Source organism: Myodes glareolus, chromosome 5 (assembly GCF_982192425.1).
Source record: "Myodes glareolus chromosome 5, mMyoGla1.1, whole genome shotgun sequence".
In the NCBI taxonomy this organism is placed as follows: Eukaryota; Metazoa; Chordata; class Mammalia; order Rodentia; family Cricetidae; genus Myodes; species Myodes glareolus.
The window spans coordinates 48,235,801-48,259,241 of NC_142030.1; the positions used below are offsets into that span (position 1 = coordinate 48,235,801).

A 23,441-nucleotide genomic window follows, 5' to 3' on the forward strand; every position below is an offset into this window, starting at 1 on the left:
TTCCTCACCAGCACCACAGAGCCAACGAAAGAGGCCAAGAAGAAGTAAGAGGTTCTTGAGAAGAACAGGGCATTCGCAGGTTCCAAGCACAGAAAGCCACAAGCCTGAGACCTGGGGTGAAGTTCTGCACCAGCTGCAGACTGCACCCTATGACCAAGAGGAAAACGACAGGCCTCTTTACAGGTAAAGATGGTAAGGGAAGACCACACCATGAGTATCTGTCTATTGACTCAATGTGTGCCAAGAACTTCAAACCATAAAGAGAACCTTACTGCATGCTAGCATGTGTTCCTCTCACTCTGATGAGCCCAGGAGGAGGCCCAGGAGATCAAAAGGAAAAGTGTCCTTTGCACCATGAGCTGGTTGTCCTACTGTCAACATGGACAACAACACAAGTCCTATTGTTCACCAAATACACATTACCCATTTTGGTTAGAGACATTCGGAACATTTCCAGGACACTTCATATAGCAACTTCCTTATGATTATTATTTTAGTTTTATAAACTTTATTCTTTAGAAATCAAATTTTAATAAGAAAAAGAGAGAGTCAGTTTTTGCAAGGGAAAAGTCCTTGATGAGGCTATCCAAACCCAAGTGGTTAGTTAGTCCTAAACATGTGTACAAAGGGGTAACAGTAAGCATGCCCAGAAGGGTACAGTGCACGTGTGTGTGTGTGTGTGTGTGTGTGTGTGTGTGTGTGTGTGTGTGTAACAATAACAATCACAGAAGTAAAGGTCATGGACTTGAATGGGGTGTACAAGAGGACACATGAAGAGTTGGGGGGAAGCAGTGGACCTGATGTAAATATAATACTCATGTAAAAAATTCTCAAAAATTGAAGCTTAAATTTTAAAAAAAGGTGGTCATGGGTTGGCCAGATATATTCTGGCACACAGAAGTCTCTCTAGTATATAAGCATATGGCCATAAAAATATGCTACTGTTTCATTTTCGAAGTGTTTCAACTTTGTGACAAATACTAAGGGAACCTAGATGTAAAATGATAACAATAAGGATGATAACTTATCTGTGTGGGGGAAGTAAAGGGAAGTTTTGGACAAACAGCCCTTAGAATTGGACAATTCTAAGTAAAACCAGAATATCTGGGTTCTGTTCACCTCCACATAGCCATATGCAAGGAAGAGAAGCTTTCTTCATTATTCTAGAATAATGATGCCAGGAAAAGGCCAGACAAATGAACTCACTTTGAAATAACATCAAATTTAGTAACTATGCCTAACACAGAATGCATTCTGATATTGCTGACAAAAAATTCATATTATATTTATTAAAATTGCCGTATGATATGACCTTTAACTCATGTTTGGCTTTCAGAGCATCATGAGGTTCCTTTCTGTGAATATATTAGAAGGACTTGTCATTTCCCTCAGTCTCCTCAGTCTTTAACATTCCACATACAGCTCTTAGAGTCCCAACTTGTCAACCTCAGATGCCAGTGTCCCAATTCTATCACAGACTTGTGCATCAAATTCTACCAGTTCAAAACCAGTTTCAATAACTTCATGAAGTCCTCCATCTCCAGGCCCATGTTCCAGGGTCATTTCATGAGTTCATTATACCACATTATAATACAGAAGCTATATATCAGTGAAATATGGACCAACAGCAAGCAGGCACACAGAAGGGCAAAGTAGGCGGTCAAGAATCTGTCAATATTGTGACAACCATTATTTCCCTGCACATCCTCATGACAGTTTGGTCTTGGATACTGGGCAGATGAGATGAATGTATTTCTCATATTACACCTTACTACAGATAAATCATGTTAGGGCAGAGAGTGGAAGGGTAGGATGTTCTTCTGCATGAGAACACACAACCAAAGCAGCCTACCTCAGATCCACGCAGTACTGTCTTGCAGGACTACTGTGAAAGACTTACAGGCTTACCCTAGCTGACTCTGGTTTTACAAGCTTAGTTGCAGAATGGGGAATAACCATAGGCCAGTCTTAGAAGAACCTCGAGAGCAGGTGTCTGAGAATGTGGATTGGGAAGAACACAGTTGGGGGTGCAAAAAGGAAGAGAAATGGTACTGACAACTGGGCAGAAAGAAAGGGAAGCAGCAGGAGCCTGCTCCACAGTCAAGCCCAACTCATAATTTATTATGCTTTCGTGGTAAAACTGATATTCCAGTGTGTGGAGTCCTCTCTACAACCAGAACTGGGCCACCGTCTAAAGTCCCCACCTACCAATCTCATCCAGTCTTTAGTTGTCTGTCTGTAAATGATAAATATCTGTTTCCTCTTGTATGAGAATATGGGCAATTGTTTTGTTGAGGAAGAAAGGGACCACACAACATTCACCTAAGTATTTTCCCCTATCTTCCTTCTCCTCGGTTGCCTCATCTCTTCTTGGGAAAAGGTAGATGCTCACCAACTTGAGTAAGCTGACTCTGTGCCTTTCCGTACAACATTAACCCTGATGTCCACAAAAAAGGGGGCAAAGAAGCCACACCAAAGAGCTCTGAGATGTAATTATTCTATAGATGTAAGGTAAGAGGAGGAGAAAGTCCTGCAATCTTAACGGAATTATATGAGGTGAGGGACAACGGGAACCTCAACACTTAATCCACTCTTTACCCAACTCTGAGTTCAGAAGCAAACTGAACACAGACATTTATAGTACCCCAGCATGACATGGCTTTTAAAACCTGACATCCTAAGTTCTTTCTCATGTTGTAAAGAAAGAGGAGGGGCATAGCATCCTCTCTCCAGAGCTGCTCCCATTACGAACCAGAAAGTAAGTGTGGTCTAAGATTCCCCATCAATCACCCATACTAGGACATGAGAACTGGAGGTACATGCTCTCCCTTTCTTTCTTCAAAGTCCAGGCTGGGGGAGTCCGTTTAATTGGTCCCTGTGCCAACTGCCAAGGTGTAACACAAAGGGTGTTACCATGTCATCTGCAGTGTTAATCAATGCCTCTTTCATAAGGACTATACCATAAATCTTCCTTGAGCACTCAAACTCAAAACGAGCACACTAAAGAAAATAGTGCTCTCCCCCATCTTACCTGTCACCAAACTCAGCTCAATTCAGAGCCCAACAAGTGATTCTAGGGAGCACACACAGCGATGACTCACCTACCCCACTCACATAGCCTTTCTCTGATCTTTACATAGATATATACAGAATTGATAACTTCTTTTAACTTTTGAGATTTTAAAATAATTATATTATTTCCACCTCCCACTTCCTCCCTTCAAGCCCATTCCATGGACCACCCCATCCCAACCCCCTGCTCTCTTTCAAATTTATGACTTCTTTTTCCTTAGTTATTATTATGTGTTTGTGTGTATATATGCTAAATACAAACACACATATATACAATAGTAATTAAAGAAAAATAAATAAGCCAGTGTGTATATATATGTATATATTTATGACTTATTATATTCCTAAGTACTGCAGTAGCACTGTGTTTCCTGTAAACTACTGTAGAGCGCATTCTCCATACAGGATCCAGGAAACACACCTCGGGTAGCGTCTGGCTTTGGGCCACACCCTTACCTGCATATGAGTCTGTTTCTCACCAGAGCTGTAAAGATCTCCCGAAATAACTCATGCTGTGGATGTTTACTGAAATTCCTCTCGTTCTTGTAGTTTATACTAAGATGAAAAGAAAACAGGAAAATGATTTATAATAAACATCATTTGGGCTAACAAGGTTACCAATGAAAACAAGGGTCATCTACATGGAGATCAAGTATCGAGAGTCTTAAGGTCAGCGTATTAGGAAGGACAGGCAATAGCTGTTAGTGGTGACTCACGGTAAAGCTGATAATAGAGACCATGCTCAGGAGCTGATGACTGAGCTAGTAAAGGAGTTTGCTGAGCAAGTCCAGGGACCTCAGTTCTATTCTTGGGCCCACATAAAAGTAGGAGAGAACCACAAAGTTGTGCTCTGAACTCCACATGTGCACTGGGACACGTAAGATTACTTACACACACACACACACACACACACACACACACACGTATGTTTGCACACATGCACACTAAAAAAATGTAAAAAAAAAAATGACTACTTTTAAGATTAGGGCCAAATGAAGTAAAATTACATGCACAGGCACAGCACTTTAAAGGTAAGTTTTCTGCTATGTGCCATGGCTTCTGCCTTAGGGGACTTTCTACACCATTGAACTGTACAGTGCTATGAGGCAAGGTAAGGGTTGTAATGGTTTCTTGTATAAGATCACTGGTAAATTGAATCTACAACAAGACATTTTAGTTTTCATAAGTAAAAAACATGAATCCATGAAATGTCATATGGTTTTTCCCAAAACTGTTCAAGTTCATAAAATGCCGGAGAAACGAGCTAACCCAAACAAGCAAATGATCACCCCAGAATACCCATGCTGACACTTGATGCCATTCAATATGTACATGGCTCTGACCAGAAAATGACCTGAACACAATGTCACACTGAAAGCCAGCTCCCAGGAAGGGAGTGGCTTACAAGAATGTAATCTTCTAGAAGGTCTACATGGCAACAGAACGAAACACAGGCTAACACTCTTTGGTTAAGTAAGCCATGATGTCTGCAATTGAGAAACTCAGATTTTAAACTGCCATCTTTAAAAAATGACCTCTCTCTCTGTCTCTCTCTCTCTGTCTCTCTTTCTGTCTCTTTCTCTGTGTGTGCATGTGTGCCTGTGTGTGTGTGTGTGTGTGTGTGTGTGTGTGTGTGTGTTATATGTATAAGGTAAAAGTCAGTTCTCTTCCCAGGGATGGATCTCTGACTGTAAAGTTTGGTGGCAATCCCCTTTACCCACTGAGCCATAGTGCCAGCCCAATATATTTTTCAGCTGCCACATCTGTTCACAACAAAAAATTTTTCTATGCCCTTTCATCACTGGATAGATGGAGACACAACAAAGACTAAGACCAAGCTTGGGACTGGACTGACCTACCCATGTCGACATCTTAGAGCAAGTTCCTCGGTGGGCGAGGGTTGACCTTGGGGCCAGCAAGTTGTCCTCAACTCCCAGGACAGGTCCATCTTTGTCTGTTTGTTCAACTCGTTACTTGGGCTTCCCCCTCCCACCGGGAATACTTTCCATGTAGACTAAAATTACCAAACTAAGAATATTCAGACTTTAAATGTTCCCTTCTGTGATCCATTTAGATAAGCACACTGGACTGGGCCTCGGACAGCAAAGGGGATTTCTTACCTGAAATTTTCAAGTTCAACGGCTTCTGTGGACTCATGCCACTGACCACGAGCTCTGGGTCCCCCCGCCTTGATGGCAGCCTCAGACTTCGTCATGCTATTTGGGGCACTATCAAAGTTAATGGCTGGAAGCTACAGAGATGGAAACAAAGAGTTCATGGCCCTTAGGGGTCATTCAACATGTGATAGAACAAGCCACAGGATGGGAGAGGGGGAGGGGAGGGCCAAAGGAATGAGGGTTTCCCCACGAGACCAGGAATTGAGAAGACAGTTTTGTAAAGGGAGAGGAGGTTCCCAAGACTTAAACATCTCTAACTTGAACATTTACTCGCCAGCGTGGCACCTTTTCATCACTAATGGCATCACACGCCATAGCTCACTGGTGTGTAGAGTCAGTCTGTCTCCGACTACTGACATGAGCAGAAAACTGTGCGCTTTTGTTCAGTGACATTTCCCGGGGCACGTCAGGACACAGGTTTGGGGTGAACCTGGCCGGGAGAGGTTTTCGAAGCATCTTGTGGGCTGCAGATACGCAGCTGGGGAGTTTCTGGATCCAGAGAGCACAGAGAGCACACCCTGTGTAGAAGAGTGTCCCCGGCCTGCATTCCCCAGGGTCCACCTGCTCACCAGGCACCACACAGGAACAGGAAGAGCCCATCACCGTTCTCGGCTGGAACGGTGATACTGATGACACCGATGGGAACTTCTGAGAACCATAACGAAATCAGTGTGGTCAGAAATCCCAGAATGCATCTGTACTGCTGCTCACAAGAGCAACCTGGTTGTCCCATCGCTCATCAGGATTCGCACACCCATAGTGGCTGTGGTTGAGACATCCTTAAGATTTGTCTTTGGAACAATACATAGAATTGGGTATAACAAAGTGTGAACTAAGTATGTCCTATAATCAATTATTAAACATGAAGTAAACCAAGCACGATAAAGGATCCATTTCCAGTAAGTTATTACATTGTACACAATTACAACTGTAGAAGATACAGTACAGAAACTGATATAAGACCACCATTTCCTTACATTAAGGTGGTTTTCCTCACTTCCTGTAAGGCTGCCAAAAGGAAAATGCATGACGACAGTGTTACTGCTTAGTAGTTAGCCCCCAAGGTGCCTCCTTAGCTTCTAGCCTCTGCTGAATTTTCAAAACAGTGACAGGAAACAGTCCATTCCATAAAAACTACCTGTGTATATCAGTTTGGGCACCCGGTCCATGCCCCCTGTGAGCAAGTGGCCAAAAGAAGTTGAGCAGGTGATACTTGGTGATGGAGCTGCACTCGCTGTCTGGTTCTGTGGGCTTGAGTCCGTTGTTAGCTAGTAGCGTGACCTTGGTGGATTTATTTAATCTCTGTGTACACTGGTTTCCATGTCATTGAGGCAGAAGTAATAATAGCAGTGCGTAACTCTGGGTTATGAGGGTGAGGCCGGTTAGTGTTTACACGGGACGTGCTATGTGCAGGCACAGCTCTGTCTGCTTTATAAACACTCTCACACGCCTTGTAACCACCGCCAGAAGTTCGCTAAGTAAATAAGTGTGTCCTTACAAGTTAGGTGATTTCCAAATGTGGGCTTCTAACCCAAAAGACATTAGACATGAAGTCATGGCAACAAGTTCACATTTCTATTAGACAAGAACTGTCATAACACACACACACACACACACACACACACACACACACACACACACACACAATAAGAAGTAGGTTTTCTAGACATAAAGAATTTTAAAGCCCTTTGCCATTGACAAAACTCCTAGAATATTGTCTACAAGAGAGAAGGTAGCAGGCACATAGCAAATATATCTAAGCCACTCAAAGGAAAGGGAGGGAACAGCTTTCATTCCCCACCACCACCACCACACAGAGAGAGAGAGAGAGAAAGAGACTGGGAGGCTGCTAATGCTAAGAATCAACTCAGAGAGTCGCAAGAGGCAAGCTGTACTTGGTAGCTACATTTGCAAAGCCCGATACTTGATAATGAAAGCTTTGATACAATCAGCTCCTTCAGATGAAAGCAACACTAGTTCAGAACCCACAGCAGTTCCCCTACCTGCCACACCCCCTTACCAGTGCCCCAGGTACACTGTTTCAGACAAGCCCAGGGCTAGTGACAGGGCCCAAGTTATAACCTGCTCATGCCTTGCGAACAGAGCGGACCTTGTTCACTGCCCTTACCATAGTCAAGTGTACTGTCTAGCCTGCACCTCCGCCACCTCCCAGAATTCAGTCACCCTGAAGATGGAGTTCCATCTGCCTCTTCTTATGCTCCTAGTAAATCACACAAGGCCAACAAACAGCAGCTATTCAAGTGTGAAGCAGTTGAATAAATGCCTGCTTTGCCCCCAGCCAACTCTGCCATGTGGTAAATCATCCGAAAGAAGTTCACCTGGTCCATACACCTGTTGAAGACACATGGAGTACTAGACATGGGAGAAGTCGTGGGTGTGTAGCAATCAGGGGGCTCACAGGGCAGAGCACAAGGAACTTGAAGCTACTGCATGGGCTTGAGAAACAGTCTTCACAGTTAGTGCCCAGGGCTTGTTATGGGAGAAAGTAAAGAGACAATGGTTACGGCCCGAGGTCTGCCAAGCAGAGGGAGTCTCACAGAGGACCTCTGATGTGACAGATCTGGACAGGCAGTCAAGGCAATGCCACAGCACAACTCAGCAGCAGGGTAGGCGGCCTGGCTCCTTGGAGAATCAGAGAAAGGACGTTCCCTTCTCAGCAGCTCTGCCCAAATCATGGGATATAATTTTTTTTCTTGGAATTTCTAATAAGTGGTTTCACAGCCCATTTGTAAACAAAAAACAAATAAACAAAAATGAATTTAAAAATGCCCCATCAGCAGGAATCTGAGAAGTGGACCGGACTCACAAATATCCCTCTGAAATGGACCATGGGACATCTAAGAAGCAAGCACGTCCCTACATGCATATGCTGTTGGGGGTTACTTACTTTGACTCTCCTGGCCCTTGTCTTTCATCTTCTCTTCAGCCCTGATTTTAATTTATGATAAGCTTCCATGTAGTGTATATCTTTATATGCGCTTACATTCTTTCTGGGACAAGCAGGGTACAGGGGAATTTCTGAGCTGTCCTTCTAGAACCCTCTGTGTCACACGCGTATCTACGTGGTTTTAGGAAAGGCAAACAGAGCTCAGAGCAGCTCCTGTTATCAGGATAACAGAGGCAGGGAGCTTTCATAAGAGAATGAGGCACAGAACGTGGGAAGCTTAGGTGCCTTCCTCCAACTGAGGGTAGTTACTGCATGCCCTCACGGCTCTCTGCTTTCTAAATGATTCAAGCATTTTAAATATGGATTATTTATGTAGGAAAACTTAGCAAAAAAAAAAAAGATATGAACTTGCCAGACAGATAACTGAGAATTCCAAGTTGGCAAAAAAAAAAAAAAAAAAAAAAAAACCCTGGCCATTGTGAGCGTCAACACTGAAGGCTTTGAGCCCCAACCAAATCCAGAAATATTATAGGCATTTTTTTCGTCTAGTCTGGAAGGTGGTGGGCTGAGGGGGTGGGGGGCAGTGTTCGTGCACAAGGTGACCCAACTCCCAGGTCACAGTTCAACTTAGGAAAAACGACCACAAATTTGTGGAAAAGATAAAACAGTGGGTCAGAGGCAAAGTCAAAATTGCCGACAAGGGGATGGATCTATTCTGGCCCAGAAGACTCTCCATGGGGATGGAGCTCCAGCTGGGGAAGGCAACTGTGTGGGGAGGAGGGGGCAGTAGATTTGGGCCTAAGGAACATGACAGAATTCACAGGAAAAAAAAAGTCGAGGAGAAAAGGCCAGGCGATAGTAGGTTGGGATGCTGTGGTCACACTGGAGGATGTGCGGAGGGGGAAATGGGATCTACGAAGAAGCCATAGACAGGGTCCTTTCCTTCCTCTCCAAGAAGAGTGGATGTGACCTGGGGCAGTTGGTGGCGGGGGCTCAAAAGCAGTGAGCTGTGAGTGAGCTAGAGATAAGTAACTTCCGGAACATGCCGATAAGAGGAATCTCAGGGGTCTTGGAGCATAAAGGACACAGAGAGAAGAGCTCAGAGCAAAGCTATTTTAAGGACACTTTGACTCATTCAAGCTATTTTCAACTCTAAGTTAATTTTCTAGTTCATCGAGAGGTATCTCCATGGCTAGGGCACACAGCGCAAGGCTAGGGCTGTCTAGTTACAGATTGTATTCCGTGCAGACTCTTATCTGGAAATGGTCATTTATCTGTGCCTCAGCTTTTCCATCTATGAAAGTGGATGTTTCAAATATGAAGAAGGTAAAAGTGCAGCTAAGGTACCAGTGGGGAGCAAGTGTTCCCTAAGCACAAACTGTCCTATTTGCTCTTCAGATGCCACCAAATCTTGAGGAAGTCATTCTCTAGAATAAATGGATGAGAACGACATGCTTCTCTGGTACATTTGGATGATACAAGATAAAGCATCATAGCCGCATTACCAACCTTATGAACTCTTACACAGCCTTCGGAGGCAAAAGACCAGGGTTCAAACCCATCCCTACCACTGGATCTGCTGCTGCCATTTTTAGAACTGCTAGGTTGTTTCCCAAACTCCCAGTCAACACCATCTATTCTCATGACTTCCCAAGGTCTTCTAGAAGCAATGATAAAAAGTCAAGTTTAGAGACAAACGAGGAGTGTCGTTTCCTCCTTGACTAACGAAAGCATGGAAGTGTTACCACCAATAGCCCGGACCTCATCCCCCATTGGTGGGGTACAATTTGAAAAGCATCAGAGGGCATTTTTATGAAAGAGAAGTATGGCAGGGTACAGAGAGGATGAAGCTGTGGTAAGCTGGGCTTTGGAGAATAAATTTCCCTGGAGCTCCAAAAAAGGTAAACATTGGCATTTGATGATGGAACCGGCTGTTTACAGACTGAAGAGTTCAAGTTCTGCTGGGTAGGATATATAGGGACAAGCTGAGGAATGAAAAGGCCACAGATGCCAACTCTTGGCGAGCCTGACCTAGGGGAGAGGAGCAGCCAGAGGGAGCAAGGAAAGCTATGGAAGAACAAAGGGAGTGCACACAAGGGTGTGCAAGGGACACTTTCGGAAACACGTGGGCTTTGTTCTCAAGCTGCAGCCTTTGAAAACGCTACCTGCTGTTTGCTTGCCTGGACGTTCAAAAGGCAGCGAAGTCTTTTAAGGTCTGAATAGTCCCTAGGAGAAAGAATAGCACAGTGTTAGCCCACAGAAGGATCCGGGCGAGCAAGGTCACATTACCAAGATGACACAGCCCCTTGGAAGCCTGCCTCTGAAAGTAAGTGCCTGCATATCAACCATTTCTTTCTAGAAGGGGCTGAGTGTTTGAGCAAATGCTGCAACTCAGCAGTCAATTTTCTCAGGAAGCATTAAACCCATTCGACACTGCTACCCCCAGTGGATGACGGCGAACGCTTGCTCACCTGGTGGTGGTCCCTTGCTGCTTTTTATCAGCTGATTTCTCTGTGGTCTTCACCCTTTTGTCTTGATCAGGCATTGTAAAACATCAATGCCTCAGAATCAACATCGCATTCCTTGCAAAGTAAAGGGAGACAGCTTTTAGCTGGGTTATGTGATCCAAAGGATTCTCAGTTAAAACAGACAAAATTCATCCATGATGTCTATTCACACATGTAAAAATTAATCACCGCAAGTAGTAAAATGAATATTATTGACTCTTTCCCTTCACAAGGTCTTCGTTAGATAGATTTAGGTCATGTCACCAGCCTAAACATGCTTGATTATAAGTATTCTGGACAATTTTTCACAAATATGATTCTGCATATCAGTTAAAGCACCCTCTTTGGGACTTACGAAGTGTGCCGACTAACAAATACTTGAAGCTTAGTTGACAGTAATTTTATGCATCCTCACTCATCTTTCTCTAAGTATTCTGAATTATACAACATGGGCTCACAGGAGGCCTCACCCATTATGGGTCGCGTCCCCAAGTGTCTCTGAGAAAGCCACACCCACTCACAAGTAAACAGTCAGTGTCCCCATTTTCCGTACTTCCAGAATTCTTTACGAAGGTTTTTCAGTTTGTTTTTTTATTAATGTTTTAAAGACAAGGTCTCACTAAGTAGCTCTGGCTGTCCCAGAACTTGCTGTGTAGACCAGGCTGGCTTGATCTCATGACAGCTCTGCTGCCTCCACCTTCCTAGTGCAGGGATTATACACATGTGTTACCATGTCCAGCTTCAAAAATTACTATTTTTTTCCTGTTGAAGATTTTTTTTCCTTAAGGGATTTTTTTAAATTTATATGTGTTTGTACACCTTCCTGAATTAGTGTGTACTACACGTATGTAAGTACCTGGGGAAATGGAAGCCAGAACACTCCAGAACACGTGAGACTGAAGTTACAAGCAGTGTGAGCCCCCTGCTATAGATGACAAGAACTGAACCAGGGTCCTTTGCAAAACTAGTAAGTGTGGAAGCTGACATCTGAACAATACATGGTAATCGCACACAAAACCATGGTCAGGCCAAACGTACACAGTTCATAACTTTCCTGACGATCTGGCTGGATGGTGGCCTGCCTGGAAATACAGCCCCAAAGGCATTTCAACACTCTGAATTCAGAGTGATAGATGAATTCAGCATCTATCTTAATATTGCCATGGTTACTTTTTCTGGTGTTATTTTTAATCTGATTTCTCCCCGACTAAAAAGATATGAGTTTGCCAATACACAGTTGTTGACCAGTTTGCTTTTTAGTTGATTCCTCTTCTCAGCTCTTCTCGTTGTCATGACAGCAACAAAAGGATGAAGATGCTCATGGCTTCCTGCTGTCATTACAAAACACCTGACATAAAACAGCTTACATGCTGAAAGGTTCTAGTTCAGGGCTACAAAGATCCATAGTCCTCAGCTCTGCTGCTTCCGGGGCAACCAGGAAGTAGAGACTCATGGCGGTGAAGCATGTGAGAAGCAATCACAATCTGATAAACAGGAATCAGCGAGGGAGGGGATCAAGAATCAGATATAGCCTTCCAAGTCAAGCTCCCTAGCTAATGACTCTTCTCTCCCAGGCCACACTTCCTATGCTGGAGACAGACCAGCATGCCATCTCTGCCCTCTAAGGCTCATAGACATCTCTGAGTGTGGAAGTCAGTTAAGCCACCTCCACGAGTCTCCTAACAGTTCCAACAGTGTTGAAAAGTATATAGCCAGAATGTCCAAGTCCACTGGCACCTGTGAATCTCTACATTTCCCAAGGAAAGAGGCTCAGCTTTAAGAGGAAATGATACAAAATAGGCACCCTCATTCCAAAATGGAGGAATAAGAGACTAGCAAAGAAAAGTTGAAAGTCAACAGAGAAAACATTAAATTTTGTAGCTCCGTGTCCAAAGCCCAGGGTGTATGAACTCCAACCAGCCAGCAGACCTTGCCATTTGCAGCCCACATACACTCTTTGGGGGCTGATCCATTCACTGTTTGCCATGATCCTCAATGGACATTCTATGTTCCTGGAATCTCCAATACCCTTGGGTCTCCACTGCAACTCGAGCATGAACACTCTGTAGTAGCCCTGGACATGCTCACAGGTGCTCTCTTCAGGTGTCCTATGCTAGCCTGCATGTGTGGGGTCTTGCCCGCTCCTGAAGTGTCCGCGTGGCATCTTTCCTTTGGCACCAAGACAAAGTAATTGACAGTATGTTCATTCTGTTCTCTTTTCAGGAATCATGACTTCCTGAACTCCAAATTTCTTCATGCTTCCCTGTGATTACAAGTTCGTTAAGTCTTTCTAATATGCATATTTGCTCCCAATTCTCATTATAAATTTGGCTGTGTCTGTTGATAGTTGTACCACACATAAATGTTGGGGTAACTTTGCTTCCTATACCAGATTAATTAGTCCATAAAATTTTTATATTTTAGTTTCAATTGTGTGTGTGTGTGTGTGTGTGTGAAGTATGTGCATGTGTGTGAGGGTGCCAGAGGAGGCCAGAGGCATCAGATCTTCCTGGAACTGGAATCAAAGGTGATTATGAGTTACTAGACATGGGTGCTGGAAATCAAACTCAGGTCTTCTAGAATAGTATTAAGTTCTCTTTATAGCTGAGCTATCTCTCAAGCCTGGTTCATCACGTTTCCACAAGATCTAAGGATACAAACAATAGTAGACGATAGTCTCCAGTCCAGTTCCCAATGGAATCCATATTCTTAATGGAGTCTCATGACTATGGCCTTTACTATCTGCCTTCCTGTCAGCATTTTGAGATCCTCCAGAATAATCATTACACTTAGTTTACATTTAATGACTTCTCTACTCCAACTGTGCCATTTTCCCAACTCATCCCACAAACTGATTCCTACGAACCAAAGGGTTTAAAAGTCACATGGTCACGTTTAGTGACAACAAAAGCTCTGCGGCTCTTGTACCACTTTTCGGTGCTCATCAGACACAGTGACAGAATTCCTGAAACAAATGACATAAAGAAGGAGAGTGTGGGGGTTTGAATGTCATTGGCCCCTAAGCTCATATGAAGCAGCACTATTAGGGGGTGTGGCTTTATTGGGGTAGGCTTGCCATTGTTGGAGGAAGTATGTCACTGTGGAGAAGGGCTTTGAAGTCTCATATATATGCTCAAGCCCAGTGACTCAGTTCACTTCTTGTAGCCTGCTGACCAAGATGAAGAACTTTTAGCTCCACTACCATCTGCCTGCATGCTGCCAGGTCCCACCATGATGACAATAGATGAAAGCTCTGGAACCTGAAGTCAACCCAGTAAATGTTTTCCTTTGCAAGAATTGGTGTGGTCATGGTGTCTCTCCACAGCAAGAGAAACCCTAAGACATAAAGGTTTATTTTTGCCCACAATCTCAGAGGTTTCCATCCATTATTTTATTCCCCCTCTGCTTCTGGGGAGGGGGCAGAACATCATAGGAAAAGGAAGCAAAGGCAAGTAAGAGAAGAGGACCAGTCATAACCTTCAGATCCATTCCTTTTGTGACCTGCTTTCTCCATCTATATCCCACTTCCTAGAGTTCCAAATACTTCCCACAACAGTCTTACTAGTTTGCATGAGCAGAAGAGCTCATAGCAAAACTCAAATGAATCAAAATAGAAAAGTGAATATGTTGGTTTGATTAAATTGGATATTCCCAAAGTCCGATTTCTTTTGTATGCCACAATTAGACTTTAGTGTGTTATTGTCTTAGAATTGCACACTTCAATGTATAGGAAAATCTAGAGATGTTTAGAGGCAAAGGATTAACAATTGATGGGTGTTTCATTGCAACAGAATCTAGAGAAACTAATTGCTTTGAAATGCACAAATACAGTATATTGACTTTAAAAAATAATTTTTCCAAGACAGTTATCATTCTTGTGGCAAACAATTTGGCTGGGATCAAGATTTAGAGGCCAAGGCTTTCGTCACTGATGCATAGCAAGAAACAAGACACAATGAACACTTTAGAATTTCGCTAGAATATAACACCATTAATTAATTAATTTAACCAATAGTTACTAAAAATTTACTATGTTTAACCTGAGTTTGAAGTTGATGATGGTAAGACAGACAGGTGTGCAATTCTACCATAAGCAAAGAAAACCCACTCATGAGCTTTAGGACATGTCTGTGAGTTGCTAAAGTAGAAAATACATTTAACATATTACTGGTGTGCTGGTTAGATTTTTTTTTTATCAATATGACACAACCTAGAGTCATTTTGGAAGAGGGAACCTCAGTTAAGAAAATACCTCCATCAGATCGGTCTGAGTTTGTGAGGCATTTTCTTAATTAATGATAGATGTGGCCAGGACCTCTGTGGGAGGTGCCAGCCCTGGGCTGATGGTCCTGGATGGTATGAAAAAGCAGGTCAAAGGAAGCAAGTCAGTAAGCAGCGTTCCTCCCTGGTCTCTGTTTCAGCTTCTGCCTCCAGGTTCCTGTCTTGAGTTCCTGTTCTGACTTCACTCTGCAATGGACTGTAATAGGGATTTCTAAGATGAGACAAACCCTTTCCTCCCCGAGTTGCTTTTGGTCTTGATGTTTATCACAGTGATAAAAAGCAAAGTTAATGCAATTACCATGAAAGAAAGAAAGAAGTAGAAATCATGAAGAATCAACTGAAAATTAGGGTAGAAAAACAGAAGACCCTACCTACCTTATGTATGATATTTAAACGTGCCTCAAGTCAAGAATCTAATTTTGCTTTCTCTTCATCAGCATCTCAGAGTTTCCCCTACGCCCCAAGCACTAAAGGAGACCTACGATCACCACACTGCAGTCCTCAGCTTTCCTGCTGCTACAACCTGGTTGACTGAGAGGAACCAGTTTTGTGGGGTTCGTTCGCTTGTTTTGTTTTTAACAAGAACTTCAGTTTACATGTCTTCCTGTTGACCAAGTATTATAATCTGTGCCTGCAGAGGCCAAGGGTGCTAGGAAGGCTCCATCCTAGAATATGACATAGAGGAGGCGAAGGGCAGTCTTTTGGGTAGAGACATAGTTGGTCAAGCCGCTGAGGAAAAGAAACTGAGTCATATAAAATCTACAAACCATTATGCTCTGGGTCTGATTGTTTTCTTTTTCTCCTCACCCCCTGCATCTGACATAGCATTTACATGTGACATATAGTAGTGTTATTATACCTAAAATTAAAATAATCAGGAGCATGGTATGGCTTAAAGAAGTAAAGGCAGAGTTAGGCAATGGAGACACACACTCTTAATTTCAGAACTCAGGAGGCAGGAGCAGGCAGACCTCTGTGAGTTTAAGGCCAGCTTACAGAATGAGCTCTCGGACAGCCAATGTTACACAGAGAAACCCTTTCTCATAAGCAAGCAAGCAAACAAACAAGTAAAGGTAGCAGATGAGGAAAGCGTGCACGCATTCTGATGAACGAAAACACCCTCCCTGGTGCTATCATACTGATATCTACCCATCATTTATCAGATGATAAGGCCAAGGACCAGAGGTGGAATATGTCTAACCAACCACACAGCACTTTTAGAAGAGAAAAAACAGAACTCAGTTCACCTTAATGATCTATATATCAATGAAAAACTCTGAAAGAACGGGGAGGTAAGAAATCATTGAAACTGGCCCTTAGTAAAGGGCAAAGACAAGACAATTGCTGCTTGCATTAACTTAATCTCCTGAATTCTGGGGTACTTACAAACACCAATCTTTTATCCTAGTCCTCATGTGGAGTGTGTAAGATGGTGTATTGAATATCCTCATATAATGGAAAACACAGATTCGGCTGGTTCAGTATCCAAGATCAGGAATGAGTGGCCAGGCAAAGTGCATGTTACCACTGCCTTGCTTCTGAGTCATTATTTGACGCCTTCATATGTAAATAGTTTACACTTCAATCAAATACCTATTTAAACATATAGTAGGGGAAAGACAGAACCCAAATTCCAAATAGTAATCGACCTCTCCCTTGTATTCTTCAAATAGTTATACAGAAGCATCTCCACCTAGTAGATGAGGACAAATTGTAGAAGCAGCTTTTAGCTTTTGGAGCACTGAGACATGACATTTCCCCAGGGATCCCTTGCCAGGGACTGAGAGGCTGGAGCTCCTCCCAGGAAGAGATTGGACATAGTTTTAAAAGACTAATATATGCATATGTACCGGCCTCTCTTCCACATCTTCTCTGAAACTGTAACACCGCTACAGAAAAAGTGGAGAGAAACTCGGGTTCTTTGCTTCCTGGTTTGGCCCCGGTTGCTATCTTTTCGGATGAGGCAGGCTGGCTGGATGTAAGTGTTTTGGTAGCAGCTTCCAATCACATGCAGTGATGGCAAATCCGCCTAAAAGTGCTGACTTTCATTTGTTTTCTAGGACTAACCCAGATCAGTGTGAGTGCCGGCCTAAAGTCAGAGCGTGCGACAACAGACACCATGTAATTTTCATGATTTCCATGTTACAGAGGAATTGCTCCATCTAGAGTCTAGGAATTCTCCCCACTGTCATTGGCGATGCTGGCAATACTGTCAACTGTGCAACGTGTGCCCTCCAGTCCTGTGTAAGGACAGGGGGTACGGTAAGTAATTGAAAGGTAAACCAGAAAAATCTAGAAAGAGATTGTATTCACCAAAGAAAAGACTGAAGTAGTGCCCTAAGTTTCTTCTTCCTGATTGACTCCACAAATGAAAACATTGCATCCTTATGCTGGCTAGTTTTTAATTGTCAAGTGGACATAACCAGTCACTTGGGAGGAGAGAACCTCAACTACATAATTAGCTTGATGAGATTGATCTGTGGCTATGCCTGAGAGAAAACTGCCTGGACTGATGATGGATGTGGAGTGGTTCAGCCCGCTGTGGGTGGCACCACCCATAGACAGTTGAACCTGGCTGTGGAGGAAATCTAGCAGTGAGCAGCATGCAATGTTTGTCCCACGGTGTCTTCTTCTTCAAGCTTCTGCCTTGAGTTCCTGATCTGCCTGCCCCCAGTGATGCATTGCAACGTGCAAGTATAGGTCACAGGAACACTTCCTTGCCCTGAGTTGCTTTGGGTCATAGCAAAGGAAAGCAAGCTGCAACGGAAAAGACACTGTAAGCATGGCATGGCTGTGATGAAACTGTACACATTTTGAGGGGAGGATTGTGCCAACATTTGGAGCTTTGGAGCTGGTAAAGTCGCTGAATGCTTGAACCTCATGGGATGTTCTATGGGAGCTTTGAGGATTAGGATGTGGAGGTCCTGGTGCCTAAAAGGGGTGGGAGCAATGGCGTTCTCTGAAATTAAAATGTATCTGTATGTGAGTGACTCCATTTATTATCCTATTCTATTACTCCATGGCGAACTAATATGGCTAAGGAGGAATTTACCTGGCTTAATTCAAACAAATCATAGAACTCAAATGGACTGCACTAAGAAACAGAAGGAAGAGCTAAGTTAGTCTCAAGTAGGGCAGAGAATCCCTTGATATAGGGAACACACACACACACACACACACACACACACACAATGGCCCCCTTCTTCAACCCTATATCTGGCATTTTGTCATTAAGCCTTGACTACTTTTCTACTAAATATGGTTCATGTTCACCAGCTTCTTTCTAATCTCATCACCAAGACTCAGTGCAAGCTTGCATCATTGCTCCTCACTCCAGTGATTGCTCCCTCCCAACAAATGAAATGAGGCATCATGTTATGTTGCTTTCTCTTCTGTTAGTGAGGTGCTGCTTGCGATCCAAGGAAGGCCCTGCCCCACCAGCTAGCTGCTGCTCACACTGGGCCCTGAACCTGCTTCTTCAGAGATGTATCTCTTGAATATTAATGAAAAGTCCCAAGTAGAATATGAGTTCTAAGTGCCAAGGATAACTAGAGCATCATCATCTCGAGATGGGGGTGAACATAATGAAATACACCAGCAGATGAAAACATGGCCCTGGCTGATGTCTACAATGATTACAGAGCTGGCTTGGTGCAGTCTCTTTACAGAGAGAACATGACATCTATGTTAAACATGGACAACCTCACGCATCCTTACAGCACAATAGGATTTCATAAAGAAAAGATGCCAAGTGTAGCATGCATGTAACACTCTGTGCAGGCCAGTCTCCACCTTTGGGAGTTACGTGTTTGAGGTGACTCCTTCGGATTAGACTACCTAACCGGACATGACAGAAATGGTGATGGATGAGGTCTAGATTCTCCTAGATGCATTTTTCTAGCCACGCTTTTCAAATTAATTAACCCCAAACACTGGTGAAATGCAATGAACACAAAGCGGCCATTTCCTGGTAGCCCAGACTTGGTTTGCTCTGCCTGGAGTTAATTTTAGTTTAATTTTCATAGGAAGGTCTTCCTTTCTAAATCATTTTGTCACTCCAGCTCGGATAGTGGTTTTGAACCTAGAATTTAGGCCCATTACAAATAATTCCAATATCCAGATTTATTAAGCTCTTGACCTTGACGACTGTCAGTCACTGTTACTGTTAACCAAGTTTAGCGGACACAAGAGAAAAGGTCTGACATCATGACTCAGATAATTCAGGTGTGGGGGCTCAGGACTGCAATCCTAGCCCTTGGGAGGCTGGAAAATGTGATCACTATGAATTGGAGTCCAGCCTGGGTTCTACAGTAAGTCTGGGGGCAGCCTAGTCCTATATAGCAAAATCCTGTTTCAAATAAACTAAAGAAGTATTTTTTTTTAAAAAAAATAAGTAATTATTTGACATGTGAGAAGTACTCCATTTCATTCAGAGTTAACACTCATGCTTTTCATGTGCTTTTAAAAAAATCTTGATTTATATTAGGTCTGACTGAGTACGTTAAAGTCTACTTTCTACTATACCGAGCCTAACTATGCTGTCTCCCTTATCCTGATGCTCTGTTTCCCCCATTCACTCGCCTCTGTGTCCTACACAGAACTTAACACACAGAGTCAACGCTTGCTATTTCTAGGAAACCAGTAGTCAAAGGAATTTGTTATAGCCACCCCATTTTACAGGGAAGAAAACTTACACACCAAAAGATTTAGAAATTGCCAAAGTGTGCCCTGTCTAGCAGGCTGGGATTTCCTGGCTGAAGTGTCTCCAACTGCAGGCACGACTCTGCTATCCCCCCAAAACAACCAAAGTTAGGGCCTGCAGGGTTCTGGTTCTCTTTCCATGTCCCTCCCCTCCCCTTCTTTTTGTGACAGTCTCCCCAGGTTGCCAGGCTAACCCCACACTCTCTAGGCTCGTCTTCCCTTGCCCCACCCCAAAGCTGTGATTACAGGCACATGTGTGTCCCTACACCAGACTCTTCTCTCCCTCCCCTATGTCCCATCCACCTCATTCTTTCTAATTTTTCACGGTTGTGTTGTGAAATACCTACTTAAACATTTGCAAGGCAGAGGAAGGAGAATCAGGAGTACAAAGCAAGTTTTGGCTACAGGAGACCTGTGATAAAGGAATAAAGGTGGGGGGACTAGCTAGGACCTTGATAAAGCACACTATATCTGCGCAGGTGTTCCAGAGAGGACTCGCCCCGAATGTCTGCAGTACTATCCCATTGGCTGGGGGCCATCACCAAGCACAGAAACAGCTACCTCGTGCATGCAACGTGGGAAGCCACGTCAGGCCCCAGCTGCTCATGTCCCTGCGGCCCTACCTTCCCTTTCAGGAAGGACTCTTCCCTGAGCCCTGACCCTCCTGGCAGGCATATGGTTCAGATAACCAGAAAAGTAATGGATATGCATAACCTTGGCTCAAACTTCTGATCCTCCTGCCTCCTCATCTTCCAGTTTGCTGGCACTATAGGTGGGTGCTCTTGGGCCAGCAGAATGTGTTGGCTTTTTTTTCATGGCCTAAAACTCAGGTGCTTAGGAACACTGCCTGTTTAAATGGGCTTCTAGGGTGATCTCCGACCTGAGTCTCAGGACCTGGCTGGTTCTGACAGAGTCATATTTTGGGCTCTTGGTTCATCTCTTACATCCTTTACTGGTTGCACGGTATTTGACTATCAATGGACCTGACCCTGCACTCTTCAAATGATCAGTAAGTAGTCACTAAGTTAATGAGTGGCATCAGAGCTGAGGCCATACACCAAGCAGTCTGATGATGAGATGGTATCCTAGAAACTACTCTCGACTACATCAAACATGTAATTTTATCTTTTGTGAACTGATGGTGGATATTTTACAACTGCTGCTTTCACTCCTTTTAAATGCATGGGAAATGCATGTGTGTGTCACTAAACCTGGTATCCATTTAATATTGTAATGGTTTAAAATAATTCTGAGAGGTAGGTGCCATTCTCATTATGTGGACAGGTAAAACGCTTTGGGGACACTGATTTGGTAGGCGGCAGAGAGTTAAAATGCTAAATTGCATGGATCTCAGCTCTTGCAAACCATACTGCATTGTCTGTCTCTAATAATCTTAAATTGCACCATATGATTTTTATCAAAATTATTATGGCATAAGATTGAGCATAAATTAAAAACCTCCAGACCTTTACAATGATAGCAAAATCCCTAAATTAACACTCGCTTCAGAGGATATCTCTGACTTTTCCAGAAGTCGTGAGAGTGTTCTGCGAAGCTGATAACTTCTTATGAGATTCATTCTTTATCTGAGTGCACTTGTTAGATGTCTGAGCTGAATGCTGAACCATGAATAAGTCAGTCTTCTCACACTTGTAGGCAGCAAAGCAATCAGGCAACACAAAAACAAGGACGGGGAAGTGCATGAACTGTCCTACAGAGGCACCGTGGGAACAGTTGAGACGGCCAGATGTGGCATGGACCACGTTCTGTGGATAGCTAAGATGGAGTTGGTGTTGGCTTACCAAGGACTGGAAAATAGAGAAGTGGGGGAGATGGGCTTCTGATAGGAAAGGGAAGTATTCCTTGGCACTTAAAAAATAAAAGATAAGTCCGTCTAACAATGGTGAGCAGGTGGATTGGATGGATAAGGACGAACCACAATCAGTAATGCTGGAATATATGTATAAAATCAGATAGATGGATAGATAGATAGATAGATAGATAGACAGACAGACAGACAGACAGACAGACAGACAGACAGACAGACAGACAGACAGATAGATAGATAGATAGATAGAGATGAACCAAAGACTGGTGGAACCTGAGATAGCTTTGTGGAGATGTGGATGAGGTGGTGTCAAGGATGTGGTTTTGGGAATACAGACAGTGGTATCACCCATAGGAGTCCAAAGGTAGTAGGGTCTGGTGGGTAGGGTTGCATTGAGAGAAGTTCACAACTGCAGCTGGGTGCTGGGCTCTGGGTAAGGGGAGCTTTCTAGGCGACGGTGAAGACGTTCTTCCCACCGGTAACAGAAGTTACCTAAGGGGAGGTACTGAGGTGGAGGCGAGCAGAGCCCACCCTGTTAAAGGAAGGCAGGAGTGTGCTACTCACAAAGGAGATCTTAAGCCTCCAGAGGCATGAGAGCTGAGGGATACTAGCTCTGTTTACCCACACCAGGCCCTTTGCTCCTGGAAGCACCACGCAACTCGGAACGCACCTCCCAACACTCGCTCTTCAGCACGACCTTATCTAGTTTGAGGAGGCACGCTCTGCCCGACTGACCCCCAAGGCTGACAACGCCCCCTCGGGAAGGTCCCTGCAGATGGCCTCAGGGGAAGGGAGACTGCCCTGCCGCCTTGGGCTTAAGGACGTCCGCACCACTCACCGCGCAGGAGGGCGGCCCTCCTTCAGGCCAACCTCAAGTCATCTTCCTCTCCTGCTGCAGAAGCCGAGCGAACTCAAAACCAGTCCCCTCCCTGACACCTGTTGGTTTTTCAGTCAATTCCTTTCCTGGCCCAGAGGGACTAAACCAATGCTCACACTTCTTGCTCCACAGCCCCGGGCGCTCAGCCAATCAGGAATGATAACGCTGCAAGATAGGGAGTAGCGCCATAGCAACGGATGACGCCTACCCTGCTACCTTAGCAACCAGAGACCGCACGGGGAAGCTCGGGGTGCTGGGACCTAAACTTGGTGTGCTGTATCATATGGTCAGAAGGAGCTTGGAATCCAAAATAAACAAGGTTTAACACAGGTGCTCCAAGAATAATCACGGACTGCAAATCAGTTCTCAAAGATTAAAGGGGGAAACAAAGCAGGGCACAGGCTCGGTTTCCTGTTTGGGGGTTGAGAAGGACCTGTGGGTCGCGCCGCTGGCTTGGTACCTATCTTTCCGGTGCACAAAATTACTTCAAGCTGCTACAGCACAATACAAGCCTCAGGCATAAAATGCTGAGGCAACACGTTCCCCAGGTGCAAGAGCTCTCTACCAGACGCCTGTCACCAGATCATTGGGTGGCTTTGCAAAGCCACACAACTTTTTGAGTGTCTACAAAGCATTTTTTGAAATAGAAATTCGAGTTGCAGTAAAATTGCCTGTAAAAAGGCACACCAGAGCCTTTGAAAGTACCAAACTGAGTGGTAGATTTTTTTGGTGAGCACAAATCATTTGCAGTCACGAGCAGCCTGACAGCTAGTGACAGAGAGATGGCAGAACCTACAGTGACTCTGTAGCATCAAGACACAAGGCTGCAGCTTTGACTGTGCCCTCGGTATAGGGAACCTATCCACTGAAGTCTTGGAATACTCGAGTTTGGGCAACTCATTACTCAGTACATAGAAGAGGATCAGGAGTTTGTAGTCAGCCTAGGATCCCTCAAAAAAACACCAAAACAAAAATCAACACATAAAAACTTTAAAGTACATTTCTGAACTGGAACTGAAACCATGGGAGAGGAGATGTGAATTAAGGCAAACACAGCACTAAATTGATGGCATGAAACCCTCTGTGCTAA

General features: G+C 44.0%; 1 protein-coding gene across 1 annotated transcript in view; it reads right to left on the minus strand.

Annotated features, from left to right (window-relative positions):
• Nucleotides 1–22,460, minus strand: part of Nek10 (NIMA related kinase 10) — a 171,524-nt gene extending 149,064 nt beyond the window's left edge. Inside the window, 5 exon segments of the mRNA XM_048421327.3 lie at nucleotides 3,529–3,627; nucleotides 5,193–5,323; nucleotides 10,323–10,383; nucleotides 10,629–10,739; nucleotides 22,313–22,460. Of these exon segments, the coding sequence (XP_048277284.3) occupies nucleotides 3,529–3,627; nucleotides 5,193–5,323; nucleotides 10,323–10,383; nucleotides 10,629–10,702 (365 nt within the window). The 5' untranslated portion in view covers nucleotides 10,703–10,739; nucleotides 22,313–22,460.
• Nucleotides 22,461–23,441: the final 981 nt, after the last annotated feature.